This window comes from Aphis gossypii, chromosome X (assembly GCF_020184175.1).
Source record: "Aphis gossypii isolate Hap1 chromosome X, ASM2018417v2, whole genome shotgun sequence".
Classification (NCBI taxonomy): domain Eukaryota; kingdom Metazoa; phylum Arthropoda; class Insecta; order Hemiptera; family Aphididae; genus Aphis; species Aphis gossypii.
In genome coordinates this window covers 6652271-6675067 of record NC_065533.1, presented here as the reverse complement: position 1 = coordinate 6675067, position 22797 = coordinate 6652271, and the positions used below count along the sequence as shown (strand labels likewise).

The 22797-nt window shown below is 29.9% G+C and overlaps 2 protein-coding genes and 1 long non-coding RNA gene across 5 annotated transcripts in view; 2 read left to right on the top strand and 1 right to left on the bottom strand.

Moving 5' to 3' along the window:
• LOC114128775 (uncharacterized) overlaps positions 1-22797 on the top strand; it is a 76577-nt gene that overhangs the window by 11029 nt on the left and 42751 nt on the right. Inside the window, exons 4-11 of one of the 3 annotated variants that reach the window (XM_027993362.2) lie at positions 6654-6677; positions 7150-7167; positions 8963-9001; positions 9866-9895; positions 10909-10971; positions 11561-11593; positions 13280-13309; positions 14416-14570. In XM_027993362.2, coding sequence (XP_027849163.2) covers positions 6654-6677; positions 7150-7167; positions 8963-9001; positions 9866-9895; positions 10909-10971; positions 11561-11593; positions 13280-13309; positions 14416-14570 — 392 coding nt within the window. Of the gene's footprint in view, positions 1-6653; positions 6678-7149; positions 7168-8459; positions 9002-9865; positions 9896-10908; positions 10972-11560; positions 11594-13279; positions 13310-14415; positions 14571-22797 lie in introns of all 3 variants that reach the window. The other 2 variants (XM_050205532.1, XM_027993363.2) reach the window with 2 other exon arrangements.
• Positions 11850-12569, bottom strand: LOC126551639 (uncharacterized). The gene is made up of 2 exons (XR_007605541.1): positions 12367-12569; positions 11850-12270 (listed from the first exon to the last, which is right to left on the bottom strand). It is a non-coding gene; the product is annotated as an uncharacterized LOC126551639 (long non-coding RNA).
• Positions 15558-21218, top strand: LOC126551624 (uncharacterized). The gene is made up of 2 exons (XM_050205533.1): positions 15558-18331; positions 18968-21218. Exon 2 carries the CDS (start codon positions 19246-19248, stop codon positions 20728-20730), a length of 1485 nt encoding a protein of 494 aa, XP_050061490.1. The 5' UTR covers positions 15558-18331; positions 18968-19245; the 3' UTR covers positions 20731-21218.

Below are 22797 nucleotides of genomic sequence, written 5' to 3'. Positions count from 1 at the left end.
TAATATTCCGATGAATTTATTTCATTAGCACTGTTAAGTCTAACCATTATCACCAATCTAAAAGTAAAAATTATACCTTTATAATTTATTATAGTACTACTTAATAGTCTTAATAACATCTAGTTATATGGTTCGTTAATTTATTACATATCATTAATTATTTTTTTTTTAAACAAACTTTCTTAATCTATTCATTTATACTATAATCTTATATTTAATTAATCATTTGCTTTATCATTATAATACCGTTTTACATTATTTTTATGTACGGTAATGCCTTGTCGGCCACGTTGTATAACTATATTTTCATCTCCTATTACTTCATATGGTCCTAATCATAGTGAATTAAGTTTTTTTTTATGCGCGTTATCTTTAAAAAGTACTAAATCTTTCATGTGTATATCTACAGGATTCTCATTTTTATCATATCGTTCCTTACTTTTTACTTTATGTTCAATTAACTTCTCTCTCGCTGATTTATGTGACACTTGCATACTTTGTTTCAAATCGTATAAATAATCATCATAATTATATTGCGGCCTTGGTTAGGATTTTAATTTAATTGTTAGACCGTGTTTGCCTGATGATTAGGTATTGGTACTCCTAGCGTGTATTTAGATAAGTCATCGTGAATTGTTAAAGTATAATTATTACTAGACAAGGTTGTTGGTAATGGACCTATGATATCTAAAAATATTTTTTCAAATGGTTTTGTACTTGCTGATGTAATAGCCATTGGTTGTTTTACATGCCGATTTGAAATCTTATTTACTTGACACGATGTACAATTTCTTACGTACTTTTTAACATCATCTTTCATACCTTTCCATCTAAATTGCTTCTGTATGCGTTTAATAGTTTTGTTAACACCTAAATGACCTCCTAGTTTAGAATCGTGAAACTGCTTTAATATAGTTACTTTCTCTTCTTCCGTATATTCTACGTTCGCACATACCATAATTTGGATCTTAGTATTACGAAATATGTATCTTAACATTGACCTTACTTTTTCCCACTGTAAATCATCATTCATACCTAGTTTATTCATTGCTATTTTATCTAAATTATTTTCCTCACAAAACTGTTTCAAGTTCACTAACGCTATATACATATTCTTGTACGTTGACCTCTGACGATCTTTATTTTTCGTTACTAGAAATATTATTTACCGGTCATTCTGTACTACATACGGCGTATCGCCTATCACTTTACTAACTGGTAAAAATGAAGTAATTCCAAACTTACGTTTTATTTCGTAATTTATTCCTAATGTTAAATTATATTGTTTCGCTTTTTCTGTCATTATATGATACTCTACTGGCGACTCCAAAAGTGTACCTATAGCTTCTTTTACATTGCTATTGGTAATTAACTGTGTTTCCATTTTCCCAAGAAATTCCTCGTACGACTCGTTTTTAATTTCTTGTATCGAATACATACGACTTAACGCATCTACGTTAGAATTTTGCACCCCAGGTTTATATGGTATCTCATAATCATATTCTTCAAGTTGTATTCGCCAACGTGCTAACTTCGATAATGGATTTTTTAAGTTGAAAAGCCACGTCAAAGGGCGATGATCACTAAGTATTATAAATTTCCTTCCATATAAATATGGTCTAAACTGTTTTACCCCAACAATTATAGCTAGACATTCTAACTCGGTTGTGGAATAATTATTTTCACTTTTATTCAACGTCCGTGACGCATAAGAGATTGGTAAGTCTTGACCTATTTCTCCCTGAGATAATATTGCCCCTAGTGCTTTATTACTCGCGTCCGTAGTTAATACGAAAGTCTTAGTGAATTCTGAATATTTAAGTATTGGTTCAGAACATAAAGCTGATTTTAATTTATCAAATGATTTTTGACATTCATCACTCCATAAAAAATTTAATGTCTTTCTTTAAAAGATTCGTTAAAGGTTTCGCAATTGCACTATATGAATTTATAAATTTCCTATAATACCCACTTTAACTTAAAATGATTTTATATCCTTTACATTAGTTGGTTTTGGAAATTCTAATACAGATTTCACTTTCTTTTTATCAGGTTTAATTCCATTTTCTGATATTACGTGTCCCAAATATACATATTCACGTTTTAAAAATTCACATTTATCTGGTTGTAACTTCAAATTAACACATACAAATCCTAGCTCTGCTTATGTGGAACTTTATATTTTCAAGCATTTTGACTTAGACAAAAAAAATGTTATCGATAGATATTTTAACAAGTTATGTTGTACACAGACGCAAAAATAAAAACAAAAAACACTCCATTGTAAAATTATTCATACATTCATTACTTCGTCTAAAATCTAAAATTCAGTAGCTTTATTCAGTATATTATTTTTTTATGTTCCTATTACCATATATACTTGATACCACAGCTAAAATAAAGTAGAAGTAGCCACTAGAGTTAGTAGGTGGAAAAAACTGTCTATAAACTGTCAATAAAAATGTCTGTTTACTACGCTAATGGATCCATCCAGCATATGTGAGTATAATTTTTTTTCATATTGCATATTTTAAAGCATATTTCATTTGTTTTTAATGCAAAAATGCATGCATATTTAAGACTTTTTTAGTGCATGAAATTCACAGCCATAGTTATTAATTTCAATTCCTCACTCTATAGGAAATAACTTAAATTGGTAATAATTAAATGGAATGTTATCAGCTATTAACACGCTAGGGTTATCAAACCTTGAAAAATTTTTTTTTTAATTTTAATTAATTCATTTGCTGTTTTCCATTTAAGATTGCTGACTTATACCCATCTTGAAAATTAATCTACAAAAATAATTTCTTCCTCCTTCATGAGCTTACCTGGTTAAATGGTATCTCATGATTCAGTAGCTCAGTTTTTTTATTACTTCTACTATATTAGAAACTATCTACACATTTCAACACTAAAAAAGTTATATCAGACATAATTCCAGGTCAATATACATGCTGTTTAGCCAACTGTTTTGTTTTTTCCTTTCCTTGGTGACTTCTATAAATTCGCTTTAACATTTCACATCTCAAAACTCTTGTTATCACTAGGTATCCTATTTTATAAATACATTAATTCATCTTAAATTTTAAATTCTGACTTTATTTTATGAAAATAATTTATTTCACACTTTTCCTTTATTTTGTTTGTTCATCCATTCACATTATACTCTTTCACCCGTTTAATATTAAATCTTTATTAGTCTGTAACTAAAATTCATTCAGTTTTTCTACACTGTATTTTATTTGAGTTGCCCTGCTGTGTGTATTAAATCTCTCAGCGACTCATCATCTTTTTCTTTTTTATAAATTATATTTTTTGTCAATAAATCAGCAATACACATATATTTTCTAAGCAAATATTCTAATGAGAAATTATAATTCAATAGTTTTAATTTTAATCTTTTGAGTGTTATTTTAATTTTTTTCTACATTTTTCTTTTCGATATTAACAGTTGGTGATCTGTGTGACTGTGTACATTTTTACTTCACTGTAACCATATATGTAATAGTGAAATTTTTTACTGGTAAACGTTATTGCCAACAACTCCTTCTTAATAATAGCATAAAGCTGCTCAGTTTCTGTTAACCACCTTGATGTTAACCAATTTGCTTGTAACAAACATATATTATATACACATATTGGTTTTCTGGCATCAAAATGGATTAATAAAGATTTATCATTGATAATAGCTTTTCACTTTTTCTATTATCTGACCATGTCTTTTTGTCAAATTCTACACTGACTCTTTTTTTAATAATTCTCTCATTGGCCCACTTATTTTTGCTATGTTTGGTATGAGTTGTCTTAAGACGTTTATAGTGCCTAAAACTAAAATTTAAATATTATTGAAGTTCTTTCTTATTACTAGAATATTTTTATTTTTTAATTACTCTAATCTTTCACTATCGGGGCTCATGCCTTTTTCATTAAAATTTAACTTATTTTTGTTTATACTGTAATATTGATGTATTGAATTTGATATTGTATTTTCTAGCTCTGTCTAACACCTTGTCATTATTTGTTCTTGTTGATCTATTGTCTCTATTGCTATTAATATATCATCAAAATATATAATTACACCTTCCATATTCCCAAAGTATTTCTTATTTTGTTTTATAAATAGTACTGATGCTACATTTACTCCAAACGGTTATCATAAAAACCTATAGTCCCTAAATGGTGTACAAAATGTATAGTATTTATTTCACTTTAAATACTATACATTTTGTACATTTTTCGTCAAATTTAATATGGTAATATCCATCTTTGAAATCAACTACACTATACATTTTTTTATTTAAAAATTTTGGAGTTATATCTTCCATTGTTGGTACTTGACATTGTTTTCTCACTAACCCTGTGTTCAGTTCTTTTAGATCTAATGACATTAGAGATGAATCTGGTTTTTGTACTACAATCATATTATTTGCCCATTCGTTAGGTTTATGAAATTATTATTTCTTTTTTTCACTAATTCTTCTAACTTTAATTTCCACCTGGTTTTGAGTTTTTGGTACCATTTTAGCTACACTACCTTCTGGCGTTACTCCTTCTTTCAATTCAAGATTACATACATTAGGAAAACCACTTACACCTTCAATCACATCATTATTCTTTCTAATGAACTCGTCTTTGTTCATTTAATTGCTATATTTTAAATGTTTTAATAACTTTAATTCTGAGATTATTTATAGTCTCATTATTAACCTACTATTATAAGCCTCATATACAACAACAAACTCTGATCCTATACTTTTATTACCAAAAGTTGACATTGTTTTAATTTGTCACATAGGTTTTATTTTAAATCCACCAAACACTTCCAATGTAATTATTGTATACCTATTTATTAAATTGTGCATACACAGATATTTACAATCTTCTTTTTGATAATGTGTTTATATCAGCTCCACTATCTAATTTAAACTCATTTTTTTATTGTTTATTTCAAAAGTCTTACAGCATTCATTCCTTATAAATCATAATTTATGTACAGAAACTAATGAAAATGTGTTATCCTTCACCCTATTTTCAATTTTTATCTTTTGTGCTTTTTTTATTATATACTTGTTATCATATTGTCTTTTTCTTTTTACATACTTTGGCAAAAAAATTATATTCATTGTAGTTATTACAGCATTTTCCAAATACTAGACAATTTTTATATACATTATTTAAATTAAATCTATTACAATTTATCATATCAGGCATTTTACCATACTTACTCATCCAATGGTTGACTGACTGCTATTCAACTGTTTTTAAATTGACTCGTTATCGTAATCTCATTTTTGGCATCAACAAACGTTTGTTCGTAACTTCATGTTATGTCCTGTTCTGTCCTACTGACGCTAATTTGTTCAAATCTTATGATTTGGGTCTAAACGTTATGTTTAAAATACTTTTGCATATCTATTGAGTATGAACAATTATTGAACATGTACCTATATGGATATAAAATCTTAATACAAACATTTTTTATTCTAATTGTTTAATACAAAAATCCGGTATAATTTATTAATAAATTAAAATTTCCCTTTTGGTATGAATAAAAATAATATAATTTGAAGAACGTAATTTGAATCATGGTCTCGCAAACAAAAAAAAAAATAATAATAAGTACCTATAAGAATAAGAAATATAAGAAAATAATAAAAAAGATTTTTTGTTTTTTTTTTTTTGTTGGGAGACATTTCAAGTGGATACTACGAATCTCGATGATTATGATTAAATCGTATATGGCGTGTACCATATACCAGGCGCCTGTGTTATTTCCTCATCCATCCACACTGCCAATCTGACCTTTATATGAGAAAATGGAGGTTTATTAATAAGCGATAGCTCATTATTAGCTACGATGCCGGCTTTCCAGCTGAGTGAGCCACTGGGTCATATCCAGTACTATGTGTATACTGTATTTTTTCATTTAATTCTCGATATATCCTATATGACCAGACACATCAAGTGTGGCCACAGCAATTTTTGTGTTTCTAAAATTCCTATCTGGTTACAGTAGTAACTATAAGGGGTTAGGGGAATCGCTAGCTTAATCATGCCGTCAAGGATAATTTGTTTATTATTAATATTTATATAGTATTTCTATATGCATTATACAAGCATAATAAAACATACGTATTATTCGTTTTTTTAATTTTAAACTTTTAGATGAGATGAATAGTGTATGCATAGAGTGTAATTAGAAGTAACTTGTTAAAAAATATGGGGTATAGAACATTTTGGATGAGTAAATTCATAATTTACTATTTAGATACGTAACTTTGTTTTAGACGTTGGTTGTTTATTTGACACCGAATTTGTGTTCAGTAGAGTGGAAGAAGGGGCATTAAAAAATTATACATTAATGAAAATTGATAATATTTTTGTTCATAATCAGGGCCGGTTCAAGCAAATTTTATATGTAGGCGAAGATGAAAATTGCCACTTCTTGTTTTATAATTTATTTTTATATGCCGCCTCTATATATAAATATAAATTTTGCCACCGTAGGCTTGGGCCTACGTCGCCTTCGCCTATAACCGGCCCTGTTCATATTGATATAAATGATAAATAATTTAACATTTTTCAATTACCAAGCAAACGTTGAATTCAGTGGTATTAAAAATTAATCATAAATGCTATTCAAATTTTAGTTGCTGATGATTCAAGTGAAATATGTAAGTTATTTTGGATAAATATTTAATATTTAAGTTTAAAATTCGATACAATCATACGTTAATCAACAATGGTTTTAGTTTTTCATACTTTTTCGTTTGATTTAAAAACTACAATGGTAGATATATTAATTTGCTTTTTTTTTTTGAAAGAATTGTTTTGTTCTTTTTAATTGGTTTTGTAATCACTAATTATACAACATAGTGTATAGGTACTTAAATTCAGTTATACCTACTTACAATACCTTGAGAAAAATAACATAATTTGATAAAGCGTTAACGTATTTGATTACTTCTTATCATTGTTTTTTTTCAAGTTAAAAAGAAATACATTTTAATCAAATTATTATATGAATTTTGTTTTATGTTACCTACCTACGTTATTAAAATATGAAAAAAAATATAAGACAATATAATTAGTTTAATTAATATTGCAAAATTTACGGTTTTAAAAATATTGTTTTGTATTCTATAGTTAGTATTATAAAATTAAGTAAGTGTTTAAATGCATAATTTTAGTTAATAAAATTCAGATCAAATATCATTGTGTTAAAACACATTAATCTATATTATAATATTATATTGTGTAAGAATGGTGTGAAATAATTATAGTAATTCATCAATTGAGAACGGCTGAACCGGCTTGTATCAAATGTTTTTCAGTCGTTCATAATTGCCAGGAGAAGGCTTCTATAAAATAATTTTTTGGAAAAATCCAATTTTGAATTTGAATTTCTGCATGAGATTTAAGTAAATCACACACATGTGCAGTGTGCACGATATGATTCAACAATTTTTCGGGGATGTCACAGAGCTAAATACACTTTTTAGAATCACCGTAGAGATGACGGAATACTTAGAGAATCGTTGAAAAACTGTAGGATAAATTTCGAATTTTCATGTTTTTCGCATGATCAGCTGTATGTTGCCAGTTTGTGTGTAGGCAAACCATCTTCGTTGTTTGTTTTTGCGACGGTTATTTAAACAAAAAAAACATTATTGCTTATTATATCGCTTTGTACTGATTTAGGTTCCATTTAAATAAATTACATTAAAATTGGATCTATAAGTATTTTATTATCTCTATACAAAATTAGGGCGTGACAAGTTAGTTAACTATTATTTAATATACTACATAATTCACTAGAAATGTATGGCCAAACAAATTTTTTCGGGTCAGCTAGCATTTCTATGAAGATAATAAGGTTTTATTTTATAGTTAATATTTATGTTTTATGATGCATTTTAATTCTACGTACAAATTAAAAACTCCAAATTAAAAATAAATATTATTTATAATACAATTTTGTGAAGGATACGTTGAAAAATAGTACACAATAGTTCAAAAAATATTAAGTTAATATAAAATAATTATTTATACCTACTTACTTGATAGATAATAATTTGGACCAATTTTCTTTTATCCTTAAACATTAGTAAAAGGCCATTCAATTATTTATTATTGTTCGGTCTTTTCATATTTTCGAATTCGCCGCTGCTCGGCGGCAAGTGGTGACCACGCTCGGTCACTCGTTATATTGGTCAGCCTGATGCTCTCGTCACCCGGGCTCGGGTAACGACGCGTAGGCCGCCGCCGTAACCGTCGCTTTTTACGATCGGTGTGTGTGTATGTGCGTGCTCCCGCAACTACGTTCCGTCTGCTCCGTCGCCATTGTTTTGTTACATGCGTTTTGCTCTTGCACGTGTTTTTGCACATATTATATCACTGGCTTGTGAACGTGTGAATATTTTATATTTTTTGGCTCCAAGTTTTGGAACGTGCAGCTCTGCAGTCCAGCTTCAGTGTGGTCATCGTCTCAAGTCATCGTGTGTCGTGGCTGTTCGTCGTCTTGCTAACGGTGTTCCCCGTCTCCCGCAGATCAGTGGAAATTAATATAATATATAAATTTATTGTCAATTAATAACTATTGTGTTTTCGTTTCTTTAATCCCCTTGCTCACAAGAGTTCTGAGGACCGAGCGTCCGACGACATCACTAATAAGGATTCGTCAGCATACAATTATTTATTTTAGATTGTGATATTATCACTATTATTATTATCATTATTATATTATCACTTTCTACCCATGTTAGCGGTTATGTTTCTTTGATTGTAGTTTTAGTTGTTTTTGTGCGAATGTGCGACGCACGTCGTTACTAACTTACTGTATTATTATGTATGCATATTGAAATTATTGAAAGTAATAAATTGTTGTAAGTGAAAGTCTTAGTTATTTCTTACAAGATTTTAAAATTGTAATACCTAACTTTGTTGTTAATTTTACTAGGTACAGAAAATACGAAGGAAACATTGGATAATCTATATAGTAAGTACAAATACAATACTCAATATGTTAATATGATTCTACAAATATAAATTTAAACCGAAGGTATAGTTTATAAAATATGAATTATAATTCAATTTTAAATACCAAATAAATGTATGTTATGGGTAAAATAAGAAGAGGGTTAATGTATATCATGTTTACGCTATAAATTAATAATATCGCTCTTAATGGAATACAAAGCGTTTGAAGTATTGATTTGTCTTTTTCTAATATGAATAACATTGGATTTCTTTGATATTTGGTGTGACTTATTTTTTTTTTTCCAAGTGAATTTCTAATAATACACCTCAATATATTTTGATTTTGTTAAATACCTTTAGAATACCTAATCGAATTTTCATTAATTACTTTATTGAAACTATCATAATATGAGAAAATATTTTAATAAACTATAAATAACAAAACTATAATACGTCGAACAAGTGTACACTGAAAGTGATTGCACTTCACTGAACTAGGTACTCAAGCTTAAAATTATATGATACCAACATCTACAAAAGTACAAATTATATTTTATCGTATTTTATTTTTTTCAAAACCCTTGAACTAACCAGTAGGTAATGTATAAATTACCCGATTAATGTACAAAATAAACATTTTATAAATAATATTTTTATTTTATCTAATAGATACCTATGAATAGTGTACACTATCGGATATTCATACTGTACCCTTATCTAAAAATGTATTTCTAAGTTCAAACTCCATAATACAATTAAATCAAATCAAATCCTATATTTTGTTAAGTTTTTATAAATAGATATAAAAATAATAAATATAGTAAGATTAGGTAATCAATACCTGTGATAATATTATTTTCATTCCATGTATCTCATTATTTAGTTGGAATTGATGATAACGAAATGCATGAAGGTAAATATAATATATAAATTATTATGCGTAAAAAATACAGAGTTCGTATTTTTAAATGGCGAAGAATACAATGAATATAGGAGAGCGTGTTTCTTAAATTATAAATTCCTTATAATAACGTAATTATGCTCATTGTGCTCTTCTATAATTGGCGGTGAACTGCACTATTCAAAAAATAAACAAACTTTTTTTAAAAGTATTATACTAAAAATTATAACTTGGCTGTTTTTACAAGTGGAGATATATAATTTGGATCTTGTGACATCAAATTTTATATTTTCAAAATAAATAAATAAATAATAAAATTAAAAATTAAGAATGATGTCAAATTATTTAAATTATAACAGTTTATACCAATGTCTTTTATCTTAGTCAGCATAATAATTTGTAAGTCTTCAACAGGAATAAAACACAAAAATTCTCTTCGATTTATATATAAATCCTCAATTTTATCTACAAACCAAAAGCATATCGAAAACTATTCAATAACACTCACATCTGGACTTTCATCAGCAATAGTAGAAAAACATCCATATTTGCTTACGATATTCGTTGTTACCTATTTGTTTACCAGATGTATCAATTATTTCGTTTTGAACGCGGTAACTTAGATACGTTGCATTTGCACCCGCGACGATAATTACATTCGTTGTCTACATTACGTAGATCATCAAATTGGTGAATTCAGGTGTCGATCAGTTATTTATAAGTTTATAACATTCTGACATTCACTGCATCATACAGTGTAATGAAACTTTTAATAAATACTTTAATTTACAAACGACGGGAAAGTTTTATTACTAATCATTTATTTTTATTTATTTATTAGTTACCTATACATTTGTAGGTCAAGTACCTATTTTATTTTTTATTCCTGGTATTTCGGAGGGGGGGTAGTTAAAGTTAGGGTTAAACACACAACCTACTCCCTGCGTTCGTGCTTTTCGTTGAAGAATCGTTGACAGTTTGGTTTATTTTTCTTTAATATATTGTTGGTTATATTTATTCTATAGACAAAAGAAACGAAAAAAAAAACCAAGACTATGTTCAGTCAATCAAAACAAACTTAAGTATAAGTAAGTAAGCACCTACAAACTTCCTTCACATTTTTTTTCATGTAAACACAATGTTTTTATATAGCAGCGGTTCCCAAACTTTTAATTCGTGGTGATCTGCTGTGAATACTATGAAAGAAAAGAAAAAAAAATTCTAATAAAACTTAAATTATTTATTATGAGTCGTAATCTGCGGTGCACAGTTTTGAAACCGCTGTCATAGAGCTATGAAATATTTAAATATTTTTTATATTTAATAGTATATTTATTAAATATCTAATTTTGTCTTAACTATTTATTATTATGAAGATGTTCTGATATTAAAATTATAGTTGTTAATTATAGTCAATTAATTTTGAAAAAATCTAAGGTGTCTTAAAAATATTAGAAAACATTTTTAAATTTTTAAATAAATAAAATTTATTAATTTCATGGGAATCTTCTAAAAATCAATACACGAAATCTGATTCAATATTTTACTCAATGATTATTAGTGATTATTTTTATGATGATTAATGAATTCTTAGTAAAATATTATAACCTTATCTAATTATATTTTAAGAGAAGTTTGATATGATATTATAATGATTTTAATGTTAATTATGAACAGCTGAAGCTACATTTCAACTGTACGTGATATTTAGTGAGTACAAAATTGAACAGATATTAAATTTATTGTTTAAATCAAAATAACTAGATTTTATTAGTTACCTACGTTTTAAATAGTCTTAGATAATTAAAACTTAATATAAGATACAGAATCAAAATTCCACATCTTCATTAAATATGCTTTACTGTAACAATCAGTTACTACCAAAACCGCTACACTGGTAGGTATACAATATAAATCCATAAAATCAATCTTCAACACCTCCCACGTTTTATGAACCCTGATGATATTAGTTAGTTTAATTATATATTATAGTATATAATTTTTGTAAATCAAAGACTGTCTGGAAGTAATGGCTTTCTCAATCAACCGCTCAGTCTAGACTATAGACACGCATTGCTGGCGTGACCAATGGCCATTGGCGTCAATTTGACTTTACCGCTCGCAAAACACAATCCAGTAGCTTCATTTTTAAACTTAAATGCCTTACAATATTGGCACATAAAGTTCATTGTTTCAATAGCAACGATTTCATGTAAACTGTCGATTTCCACGTTATAATTGAATGCAGCTCGATAAGGGTTAAACGCAACATTAATATGTCGTTGATTTCTATTCCATCGATTAATTGTTCAATTTCATTCCGCGCTTCGCGTTGCTCGTTAGGCTGACTTGCTCTTTTATATTTTTGACTTACAGAACTGCGAGTTCTGCGACATAAGTTTGTACGTACAATTGCTGGTATTTTTAAAAACAGCCATAACAAAACTCTTTAAAAAATGATTAACTCTTATTAATCAACTTACTGTACTGTGGAATTCTGACGGATGCATCTGTTTTATACGATAAACCGTAACCAAGGAAATGCATATCTATATATATATATATATATTAATATTTTTCAATATTATAACGCTGAAGAATTTGTTTGTTAGAACGCGCTATTGAATTGAATTGAAAAATTATTTTTATGTTGGATAGTTCATTTGTCGAGGAAGGCTTTAAGCTAAATACCATTACGTTGAGACCAATAGAAGCGAATCATCAGTGAAAAATGTTGCAAAAATAGGGAAAATAAATAATAATAATAAAAAATTGTTACCATGGTTACCAAAAATATAATAATAATAATCATCGGTATTTTTAATTTTCCATGCAACTTTCTTAACTTTTTCTTACATAAAAACCTTGTCCTGATAATTACGAACATAATAAAAAAGAATTAGCGAAATTGCCCCAGATGTTCACACGTGACTCCATGACCAAGGAAAATATTGATTTATTTTTATATATAGAGATATAATATACAGATCTATATACTCTATTATTTTTGTAACCAATTACATCCCAATGTGGCAGTGTGCATTTGAAATGTATTTGATTTTTGTGATCCACACCTACATAGGTGAAATTAGGTGGGAGCTTGGGGGGTTAATATTTGGTTAGCCTCATCAAATATTATTATTTCAGATATTATCAATGTTTCACAATCCATAAACAAAATATATATGCATTGCAAATTGTCTACTAAAAAAAAAAAAATTGACCCTAGTAGTGCCTATGATGAGCTAAGGTTAGTTGGAAATTGAGACTACACAGTACATACTCTCAGAGCTTCTAGGAATATGTCTGCCGAATTTATTAGAATAATTAGAGAATTGGCTCCTCAGAATATCTAGTACTAAAAAAAAAAAAGATAAAATGATTTTTTCATTACAGGAAAATCATTGATTTTAGATGATACTATTCGTAAGTATATAGCATAATATTAAGAATTTTTTTGTTAATTTTATATATTAATGCGTTTACTTGCGTATCTTATAATTACATTACACTACATTTCTAGTTTTTGCCTTATATATTCGCGTAGTCGATGGTTAAACTCAGAATGATATACCTAAGTACTTTTTTGAACTATTACTTAAAAATACTTACACAAATAATTATAATACTATATTATCAATGTTAGTTATATTATTTTCATAAGAATGATTTCTTTCTTTATACATATATCGATAATCATAATAATATGATCAGATAATAATTAATCTATACACATTTTGTACGGACTTCATAGTTCATAGAGACTAAGAACAATGTGTAAAGAAATGTAATACTTAGAGCTGGGGAATTCTAGAAGTTTGCATATTTTTCAATAATCATCAAAAACATAGTTAAGTAAAGTATAAATTTGTTTCATATCAATTAATACGGGTGTACAAATTAAAATGTAAAGAAGCATATTTTCATCATTTCCGCATTTATAAGTGAATATTTGATAATTAATAATAAAAAGGCGTAAGATTTATACTTTTACAAAAGAAAAAATTAATTCTAAATAAATTTCCCGGACTTCAGATATGAGTATGATGGTTTTATTTATATAAAGAAAATATTTTAAAAATAGTATGTGTTTTTCTTGCATTGTTACTAATTGGTACAGCGCACGTATAATTTCCGATAATGATACCAAACTAACATTCTATAGAGTATAGACTATGAGTATGACCTTCACATACGAGAACAGACGGTCCAGTGAATAATTTTTTTTTCATTAAGTTGACAGTTGTTGTTGTGCGTTGTTGTTGTTGCCATTTTAAAGTAATATAGATTAGGTTATCTTATTTTACAGCCTTATTAATAAAGTAAATTACTATATTTTAAGATATTCTATGTATCTAATAAGCCACCAGTAGGCCACTACGAAGCTGCGTAGCTAATGTAAAATATCCGCCAGCAATCATGCCTAATATATTGAATTTTTGTGAACAAAATATCTATGGCAAAACCAAAAGTCGTGCTTATTAAAAATTATTTTTTTTATTGTATAAACTAGTGCTTCATTTCATTTTCAGCAATTGAAACACGATGGATTGAAGCTCTTAAAATAGGAACTGATACGTACAGAATTAAATTTCATGAAAAATTAGTATACCAATACGCCTTAAAACAAAACTCACCACCATCTTCCCAAATTTGGTCCAATATTCCACCATTGAAAAGCGAAAAGGTAAATAAAAAAATAAACATTATCAATATTTATCAAAACTAATAAAATTTATTTAAATTTTTTGTTTGTATATTAAATACGTAGGTACAATCGTTGCCAGATAAATTAAGACGATGGCGGCGGCGGTGGGGCTTTTTAGCAGCCCAAATTATACTGATACTCTATTCAGAATAACCTAGCCTACTTTCGCGCATGCAACTGAAGCGCCGGCAGTCGACCGACCCTCCCGGCGAGTGTTAGGAGCACTGTGATTGGTCGTTAGCATTCATCAGCGCTCCCGTAGCAATAAACATATGCGGACCAGACGAATTATTCTGAATAGAGTATAGTCGTGGTGTGTTTCGCCTAAGTCGCTTGACCAATTTTTTTTCATAAATATTTATAAAAATGAACAAAGATGTTTTAAATTTTTAGTACATGTAAGCAAAACAATTGTTTTTGACTATTAACGAAATAAAATTGTTCATTATTAGTTTTAATATCAACTTGAGTTTTAAACTGTTGGTCAAATGCTTTATTAGTAATTATGGACATTTTAGAAAAATGTTTTTTACGAATCCTATAAGCCGATAGTATAGATGGCTGTTTACTTATTATGTTCGTATACTGTTGTAGTAAGTACGGAGAAAAGCTGGGTTTTCGTTATCGCGCCGCCGCCGCCATCGCCGTCTTAATTTATCTAGTAACGGCAGTATATTATTATTTATTTATTTTTCAAAAAAGAGTACTTGGTCTCACTGATCGAGTAATCTCCTGTGAAGGCCCAGACGTTATTATGTGTACACGAGTATAATTATTAATAACATGTTTATTAAATGTTAAAGAATTATTAATTATATAAAACTAGCTGACCCGACACGGCGTTGCCCGTGTATTACTTTCTCTTTTTGCATTTTCGTATGTCGTGTATTAGTTTTTAATTTAATTGTATGGATAGTGCCAATATCACGTCAAATTCTCAATTTAATTTTGTGTGTGTGTGGGTGTGTTAAAGATTCATTGAAAACATACATTTATAGGCCTTGAATATTATTATATTTTTTTTATTATTATTATTAGCACCTCCTTATATACTACATTGGTTGTTTTTCCACTTGTGGCAAAAATGACTAAATGTAAATGTCATACATAGAGCACCTTACGTCACCAAATAATTTTTCTTTAGTCAAGAGTGCCATTAATTTCTTTACTTTAATATGAAATACTCTCGCTATAATGTCATGACGATCGTCCAGCTTTTGTCCTGAAAACAGTGCATCTATGATGTCTTTCCAAGTAGGGTTACATGAAAATGTGATGAATAGATCAGGGCGACCATGTACGCGGACATATGTCATGACATCTTGAGTTCGTTCATGTATATACCTAGGTCCGCCAGTAAATGATGAAGGAAGTACTATGATTTGACCTAGATTAGTTTCATTAACATCATTACTCCCCACATTATCTTTGAGATGAATATAGTTCTCAGCTCTTAGCTGTTTCTGATGATTCCTTATACAATTCAACCTTTCAGTTTCAATTTTTGCGTATAATTCGACCAAAAATTGACTGAAGAGGGAACGGAAGTATACAATATGGTTAACTTCATCTTGCCTAATCATAATTCGGTAAGCATAAAAGGATGCCGCAGAAACTTTTTTTTCAAGAGGCAATTTCGTAGTGGGATTACACAATGGTATGTCAATAGAGTATCCGTCCTCGCCATGGCAAAACATAAGTGGATACTGCAGAGCGTCGTATGCTCGATGAATTTCACTGATACGCTGTAGTTTATTATCGTGACTTTGTCTCTATTTTCAAATTGCTGACTTCCAATTATCAGAGCTATTTCATTTTGTGTTGGTGCGTTAAAACGACCAACATGAGCATTATTTGGTTTTCTGTTTTAACGGATGACCACTTTAAATTCTTTACAGTTCTTTTGCACCGCATTAATCGTGGTCTTAAATTGTTTGACATAACTGTTTTTTTCCTGGAGTATGCTTTGCAATTGTTTGACCAACCCTGGTTTGACGTCTGTAAAATTGGCGCACCCAGAGCGAACTTCTCTCTCATTCTCTCCTACAAAATATATTTGTGAAAATTGGGCATTCTGATCAGGTTTATGCATGAGACTCCCTACCAAATGGTACACCTGTCCTTGAACTTTGAAGGTAGGCATAAATCCTTCTGTTACAATTTTTTTATCCCCAAATGATGTCATTTTAAAGCACCCATTGTATTTTCGTATAAGGTCCATAAAATGATTATGATGGGGGTGTCTGTCCATAAGCAGGCTGTTGAGAGGTTCCGCAAATGTTCAAAAGATGGAAGCTGCACTTTTCCATTATTGCAGCACATTCCGAGGGTTTCTTCTTTCCATTTTAGAGCATTGCAGTATTCGCACTTGTGGTTCATAGAACCAAGAGCTATAGTTTTTTCTGCCTCATAAGCCAGGTTAGGATTGTACGTCATTCCTGAGTTGACCATTATTTTCCATGGAAGTGTTAGTCTTTCAACTTTCCGGCGGGGATTAGTATGCTCATATCGAGACTTAGCAGCTCTGCCTACCTCAGGATTATCTAGCTGGTACCTGGCAACTGCAGATCTGTTCACTAAAGGATTACGAAGTGCATATGTCTTTGCCGCGTTTTTAAGTTGTTTTTTTCTTATATTGCCAGTGTATCTGGCACGGCGTTTTCTACCCTTCTTCAGGGATAAAGAGAAAGGTGACTGCTGTAATATGGAATCTCTCTGAGGGATCAATATTTCTGACTCATTAGGCAGGTATACATCAAAATGGCCCCTAGAGAGATTTTGCGTAAAACGCATCCTCAATACAGGGTAACCTTCAATACCAAAATGCTCATAGAGCTGATAATTGCGGTAAACTTCAAAAAAGTTGTTGAACAATTGTCCAGCGGCCATCAATTCACATAAACCACCATAAGTATATAATTGAGACATGTCAGCAAAATACTCAGCGGAACTCATATAGTTGTTCCCATTCTTGTCGTGAGACATGACAGAAAACTCCGTCCAATTTTTTGTTACGTGGCTCACAATAAGCTTGCGTATTTCTTTGGCCATTTGCTCAGTTCCGTACATAAGATAGGAGAACGAATTAAATAAACAGGCACCATCTCCTGTAATAGGTACAACGATGTCAGATACCATTTCCCCATTCACGTTTAAAAACTCGATGACAACGGTGCAGTGGCTGATCGGTCAATGGTGGGGGGTGAGTAGTGCCGACGGAGTTGTAGGCAGCACGTATTCACCATTTCGCGTTATCTTTGTACTTTGACCGTCTACCGCCCGTACCTATTGTGTTTTGCAATCGCGGTTCGCCGATAACTTCGACTATATGTATATAGATTAATTAAACTGTGTATACACTTAACAGTGTATCAATACACTGAACAGCGATAAACAATTTGAAAAAAATACATATTTATAGCTATATAAAATGTATACAAACTTTAAAAAAATGACTAAATGTAAATGTATCAACACATAATACAAGTTGTTATAGCAACTATTTATAAACAAAAATTCCATCGTAAATCACAAAATCCCAGTTTTAGCATTCCTTTAAAATGCGAATTTTGAAAAATCCTTTCTTAGTGCACCCTTACATTGCTTAAGGAACCTCTGTACAAAATTTCAAGTCTCTAGACCCAGCGGTTTGGTCTGGGCGTTGCACAGACGCGTATTTAAGGAAAAACATGGTCAAAACCGAAAGAAATAAAAATAACTGAATAAGATAACTATTGACGGTAATTTAAAGATTACATATCAGAGTACAAAGTTCAGTTAGATAAACAATCTTAGTGATGACAAATCGAATAGTAGATACCCAATCTATTTGTTCACCACAACTCACAAGTGAATACTACAAATAGTGTTTTATAGTTTTGCCTTAATATAATTTTGTTTTACACTTCATATTTAAGTAGTTTATTACATTAAAAATAAACGTTATTTGTTAGTTATAAAAGATGGAATCTATCCCTGGAGGTAATTATATTAATTATCGTACTAATTTTAGCAATAAAATATAAGTTACTAAATATCATATAAAGTGTATAGTTATATATATTTTACATTCCGGATCAAGCGAGATCAACTTAAAATTGTAACAGGTTTTAATAGTCATACTTATAACAAATATATTAAAGCAAAAAATATTTGCTAATATCTGCGATATTAGTCAAAATTAATTAAATCATATTAAAAACCTGTAAATATACAAAAAAAAATATTTATAATTTTATTAAATATTTTTATATAAATTACTTATTTTATTTTTACTGCAAGTAAACCTATATTTTATAGTTATTAGGATCATATTAAATCATAAATAAATTATTCTTTTAAAACTTATACTATTTAAAAATTAATTTTTTATATAGGATCTCGATGTAATGATATTGTTCTTAGTAGAAGAGACTTGTATACAATTTTAAAAGAAGGTTCAACAAAATCGAAACATCCACATGGAAATTATGAACACTTAACAAAATATATACTAGAAATTACTAAATATCCAAATGAATTACCGAAGGATATAAAAAAGGTTTTATCTTATTTTATTTCCCAGTTTAATACCAAATGGTCTGCATCATCTCGAAACGTAGATTATTTTTTAAAAAAAAATTTTGATTGGTTGGAAACTAAAATAAGTTTTCCTATGTACAAAGCTTCTTCATTTTCTTCAAATGATATAAAAGTTAAGGGTGGAAGACCAAAAGTGGATTTCTCTAAGAGTAGTGAACGTACAAAACGTAGAAAAACTCAATTGTTAAGGTCCGAGGTGGGTTCTTTAGAATTATCTTATGCGGCTCAGATGAGTCTCCGTGCAAGTGGCCAGTTAGATGCTGCTAATGTGATAAAAGATGTGACATTAACAACACCTAAACGAGCAGAAAAATATAGAAAGGCTTATAAAGAAACGTCAAAATCAGTTATGCCCTACACTGACGATAAAGCACTTTCCCTTATTATAGAAGCAAAACTATCAAAGCATCAGTATAATATTTTAAGGTCTACTGCTAAACTCAATAATTGCAATATTTACCCACCGTATGAAAAAATTACTTTAGCAAAGAAAAGATGTTATCCCGAATCTATGACAATAACTGAAATTTGTGCAGAAGTTCGATTACAAGCATTATTGGAACATACATGCATACGAATAATTCAAACACAAAGTGATGTAATAAATCATTTTTCAGATGAACAACTTAAAAATTTAAAATTAATTTGCAAGTGGGGCTGTGATGGTTCAAATCAAAAGGAATATAAGCAAATGTTTGAGGACAATAATAGTTCTGATGATAACGTTTTTTTAATATCGCTTGTCCCTCTTCAATTAATTTACTGTGAAAATAATGAAAATCCACCAATATATGTATGGACAAATCCACGACCATCATCACCAAGATTTTGTCGACCAATAAAAATTAAATTTATCCACGAAACCACAAAAGTAATTACTATTGAAACCAAGAACATAGAAAATCAAATAGAATCATTGATTCCTTCTTCTTTTATTTTTAATGATCGTGAAGTGGTAGTAAATTATCAATTATTATTTACAATGGTCGACGGGAAAGTATGCAATGCAGTGTGTGATAATAAATCCACGTTAAAATGTTACATTTGCGGTGCAACATCTAAGGACTTTAATGACATTAGTAATATTACTCGTATAAAAATCGACGAATCGAACATAAAGTTAAATTTTGGGCTATCTATATTACATGCCTGGATACGATTTTTTGAATGTTTGCTTCATTTAGCTTACAAATTAAATGTAAAAAAATGGCGAGTATTAGATAGCAAAATTAAGGAAGTTATTAAAACTAATAATATTACGAGTAGAATTCAACAAGAATTTAAATCACAATTAGGACTAATAGTAGATAAACCAAAACCTGGGTTCGGTTCCTCAAATGATGGAAATACGGCACGCAGATTTTTTGAAAATTCTTTCATATCATCTTCTATAACTGGAATAGATGAAGGTATAATAAAACAATTTCAAGTTGTACTTTTAGTCATATCAAGTGGTTATAATATAAATGTGGATAAATTCAAAATTTTTACTCTTGATACGGCAAAAAACTTTGTCAATAAATATCCATGGTATCCAATGTCTACAACTGTACATTAAATTTTAATTCATAGTTCAGAAGTTATATCGTCTTGTATCTTGCCTATTGGTCAATTGTCCGAGGAAGCGCAAGAGGCACGTAATAAGGATTTTAGAAAATATCGTGAGGACTTTTCACGTAAAATGTCAAGAAAAGTTACAATGGAAGACGTTTTCAATCGTCTTCTTGTATCATCAGATCCATATATATCTAGTATGAGAAACCTGCCAAAAAAAGGACTGAAAACTTATTCTAAAGAAGTTTTAGACTTGTTACAACCTCCTGATTATAATTTAGACACCGAAGAAAATATTAACGATTCCAGTTCAGATTCTGAATATAATTCCAGTACAGATAGTAGCGACTAGCGAATGGAAGTTTATTTTTAAAAAAATGTTTATTTATTTTTTATTTTTTGTATGCTGTATTTCTTATTTTAAAGATAATGTACAAAATCATAAGTTTATTTATAAGTTGCTCTAAAAATAAATTAAATTTGCAACTTTAATGAATATTAATGATGTATTATCACCTTGGAATGTTATTTAAGTTATGACCATGTTTTTATTTAAATACGCCACTGTGCGTTGATGAGTGAATAGGGGCCGTCTCCTATATGTATATAGATAAAGATAAATAAGTATCTTACTGTCTAGTGAAACATAAAAATTAAACACAGAGAAAAATCATTGTAATATATAAACATTAGATAACAATAACTAGAATATAGAAAATACTTAACACGACTGGTTTTTCATCTTTTAAGTCTGGCATATCCTCGGGTGGTAATGACGGCTTTTCTCTGGCATTAGGCCACAAACTTTCATCGACCTGCAACCATTGTGGGCACTCCCACCACAATTTGTGTTCACGTAGTGGATTCGGCCTACAACCTCTGGAAAGTACGTCCACGGGATTATCACTAGACTTAACGTGTGACCATTCTATTGCAGCGGAAAATTGTTGTACTTCTCCGACTCTATGTGACACAAAAGTTTTCCATTTAGACGCTGCTGAACTTATCCATGCCAAAACTATTGTGTAGTCGGACCAAAAATAACGTCGAATATAATTAATTTGCAAACTGGGCAGTATTTTGTTAACTAAGTGCACGAGTAAGACAGCTGCACAAAATTCTAATTTGGTCAAAGAAATTACTTTTAGTGGGGCTATTCGTGATTTGGCAGCAATTAAGCGGTTGACGTGATTGCCGTAATCGTGTGTTGCGCGTAAATACATCGCTGCCGCGTACGCTTTTATTGATACGTCGGCAAAACAGTGTAATTATATACGGGTCGCCTTATCAACTCCTATTACGCACCATGGTATCTGTATTTGTACTATTTCAAATAATCCTTCATAAAACGTGTTCCATTCGTATAATGGTGGTGGTAGTCTTTCGTCCCAGCTAATTTTATTTGTACATAATTGCTGCATAAACATTTTTGCTGTTACTACGACTGGACCTTTTAATGACAACGGATCGAATATTGTTGCGATCGCAGATAGTACCGTACGTTTCATAATGACCCCATTATTATTCATCTTATCGATTTTGTATGCATATGTATCATTAATCGGACTCCAGCTCAAGACTAACGTTTTAATAGCACTGCCATCTAAATTTAGTTCGTGTAACGGATCGTTATCGTCATTTGGGATTCCAGTTAATAGCCGCCTATCATTCGTTACCCACTTCCGTAAATTGAATCCACATTCGTTTGCAATCGCCACTATTTCATCACGTAATTTAACGGCTGCGTCGATCGTTTGAGCACCTCCGAGATAATCATTCATGTAGAAATCTGTTGGGAATGCGGAGTTCGCTTCCGAAAATAATGATCTCGTATCATTAGCCAACCCTTTTAGACACGCTGTAGCTAGATAAGAAGCTGAACTCGTTCCGTACGTTACCGAGTTAAGTCTGTATTCCTTTACATCGTCTTAGAATAATACGTTTTAATGCAATCGCTTTCGAACTACCTTCCTATTTTAATCGGATTTTTTTTTGAAAGGCAACTGTACAATGAACCACCTGTCTAACCCTTTAGTTACAGTTTTTCAAAATGTCCAATACATTGCTTTTC

Excerpts from the sequence above, each read along its gene's own strand:
- LOC126551624 (XM_050205533.1), top strand. The coding sequence starts at position 19,246 with ATGTACAAAGCTTCTTCATTTTCTTCAAATGATATAAAAGTTAAGGGT.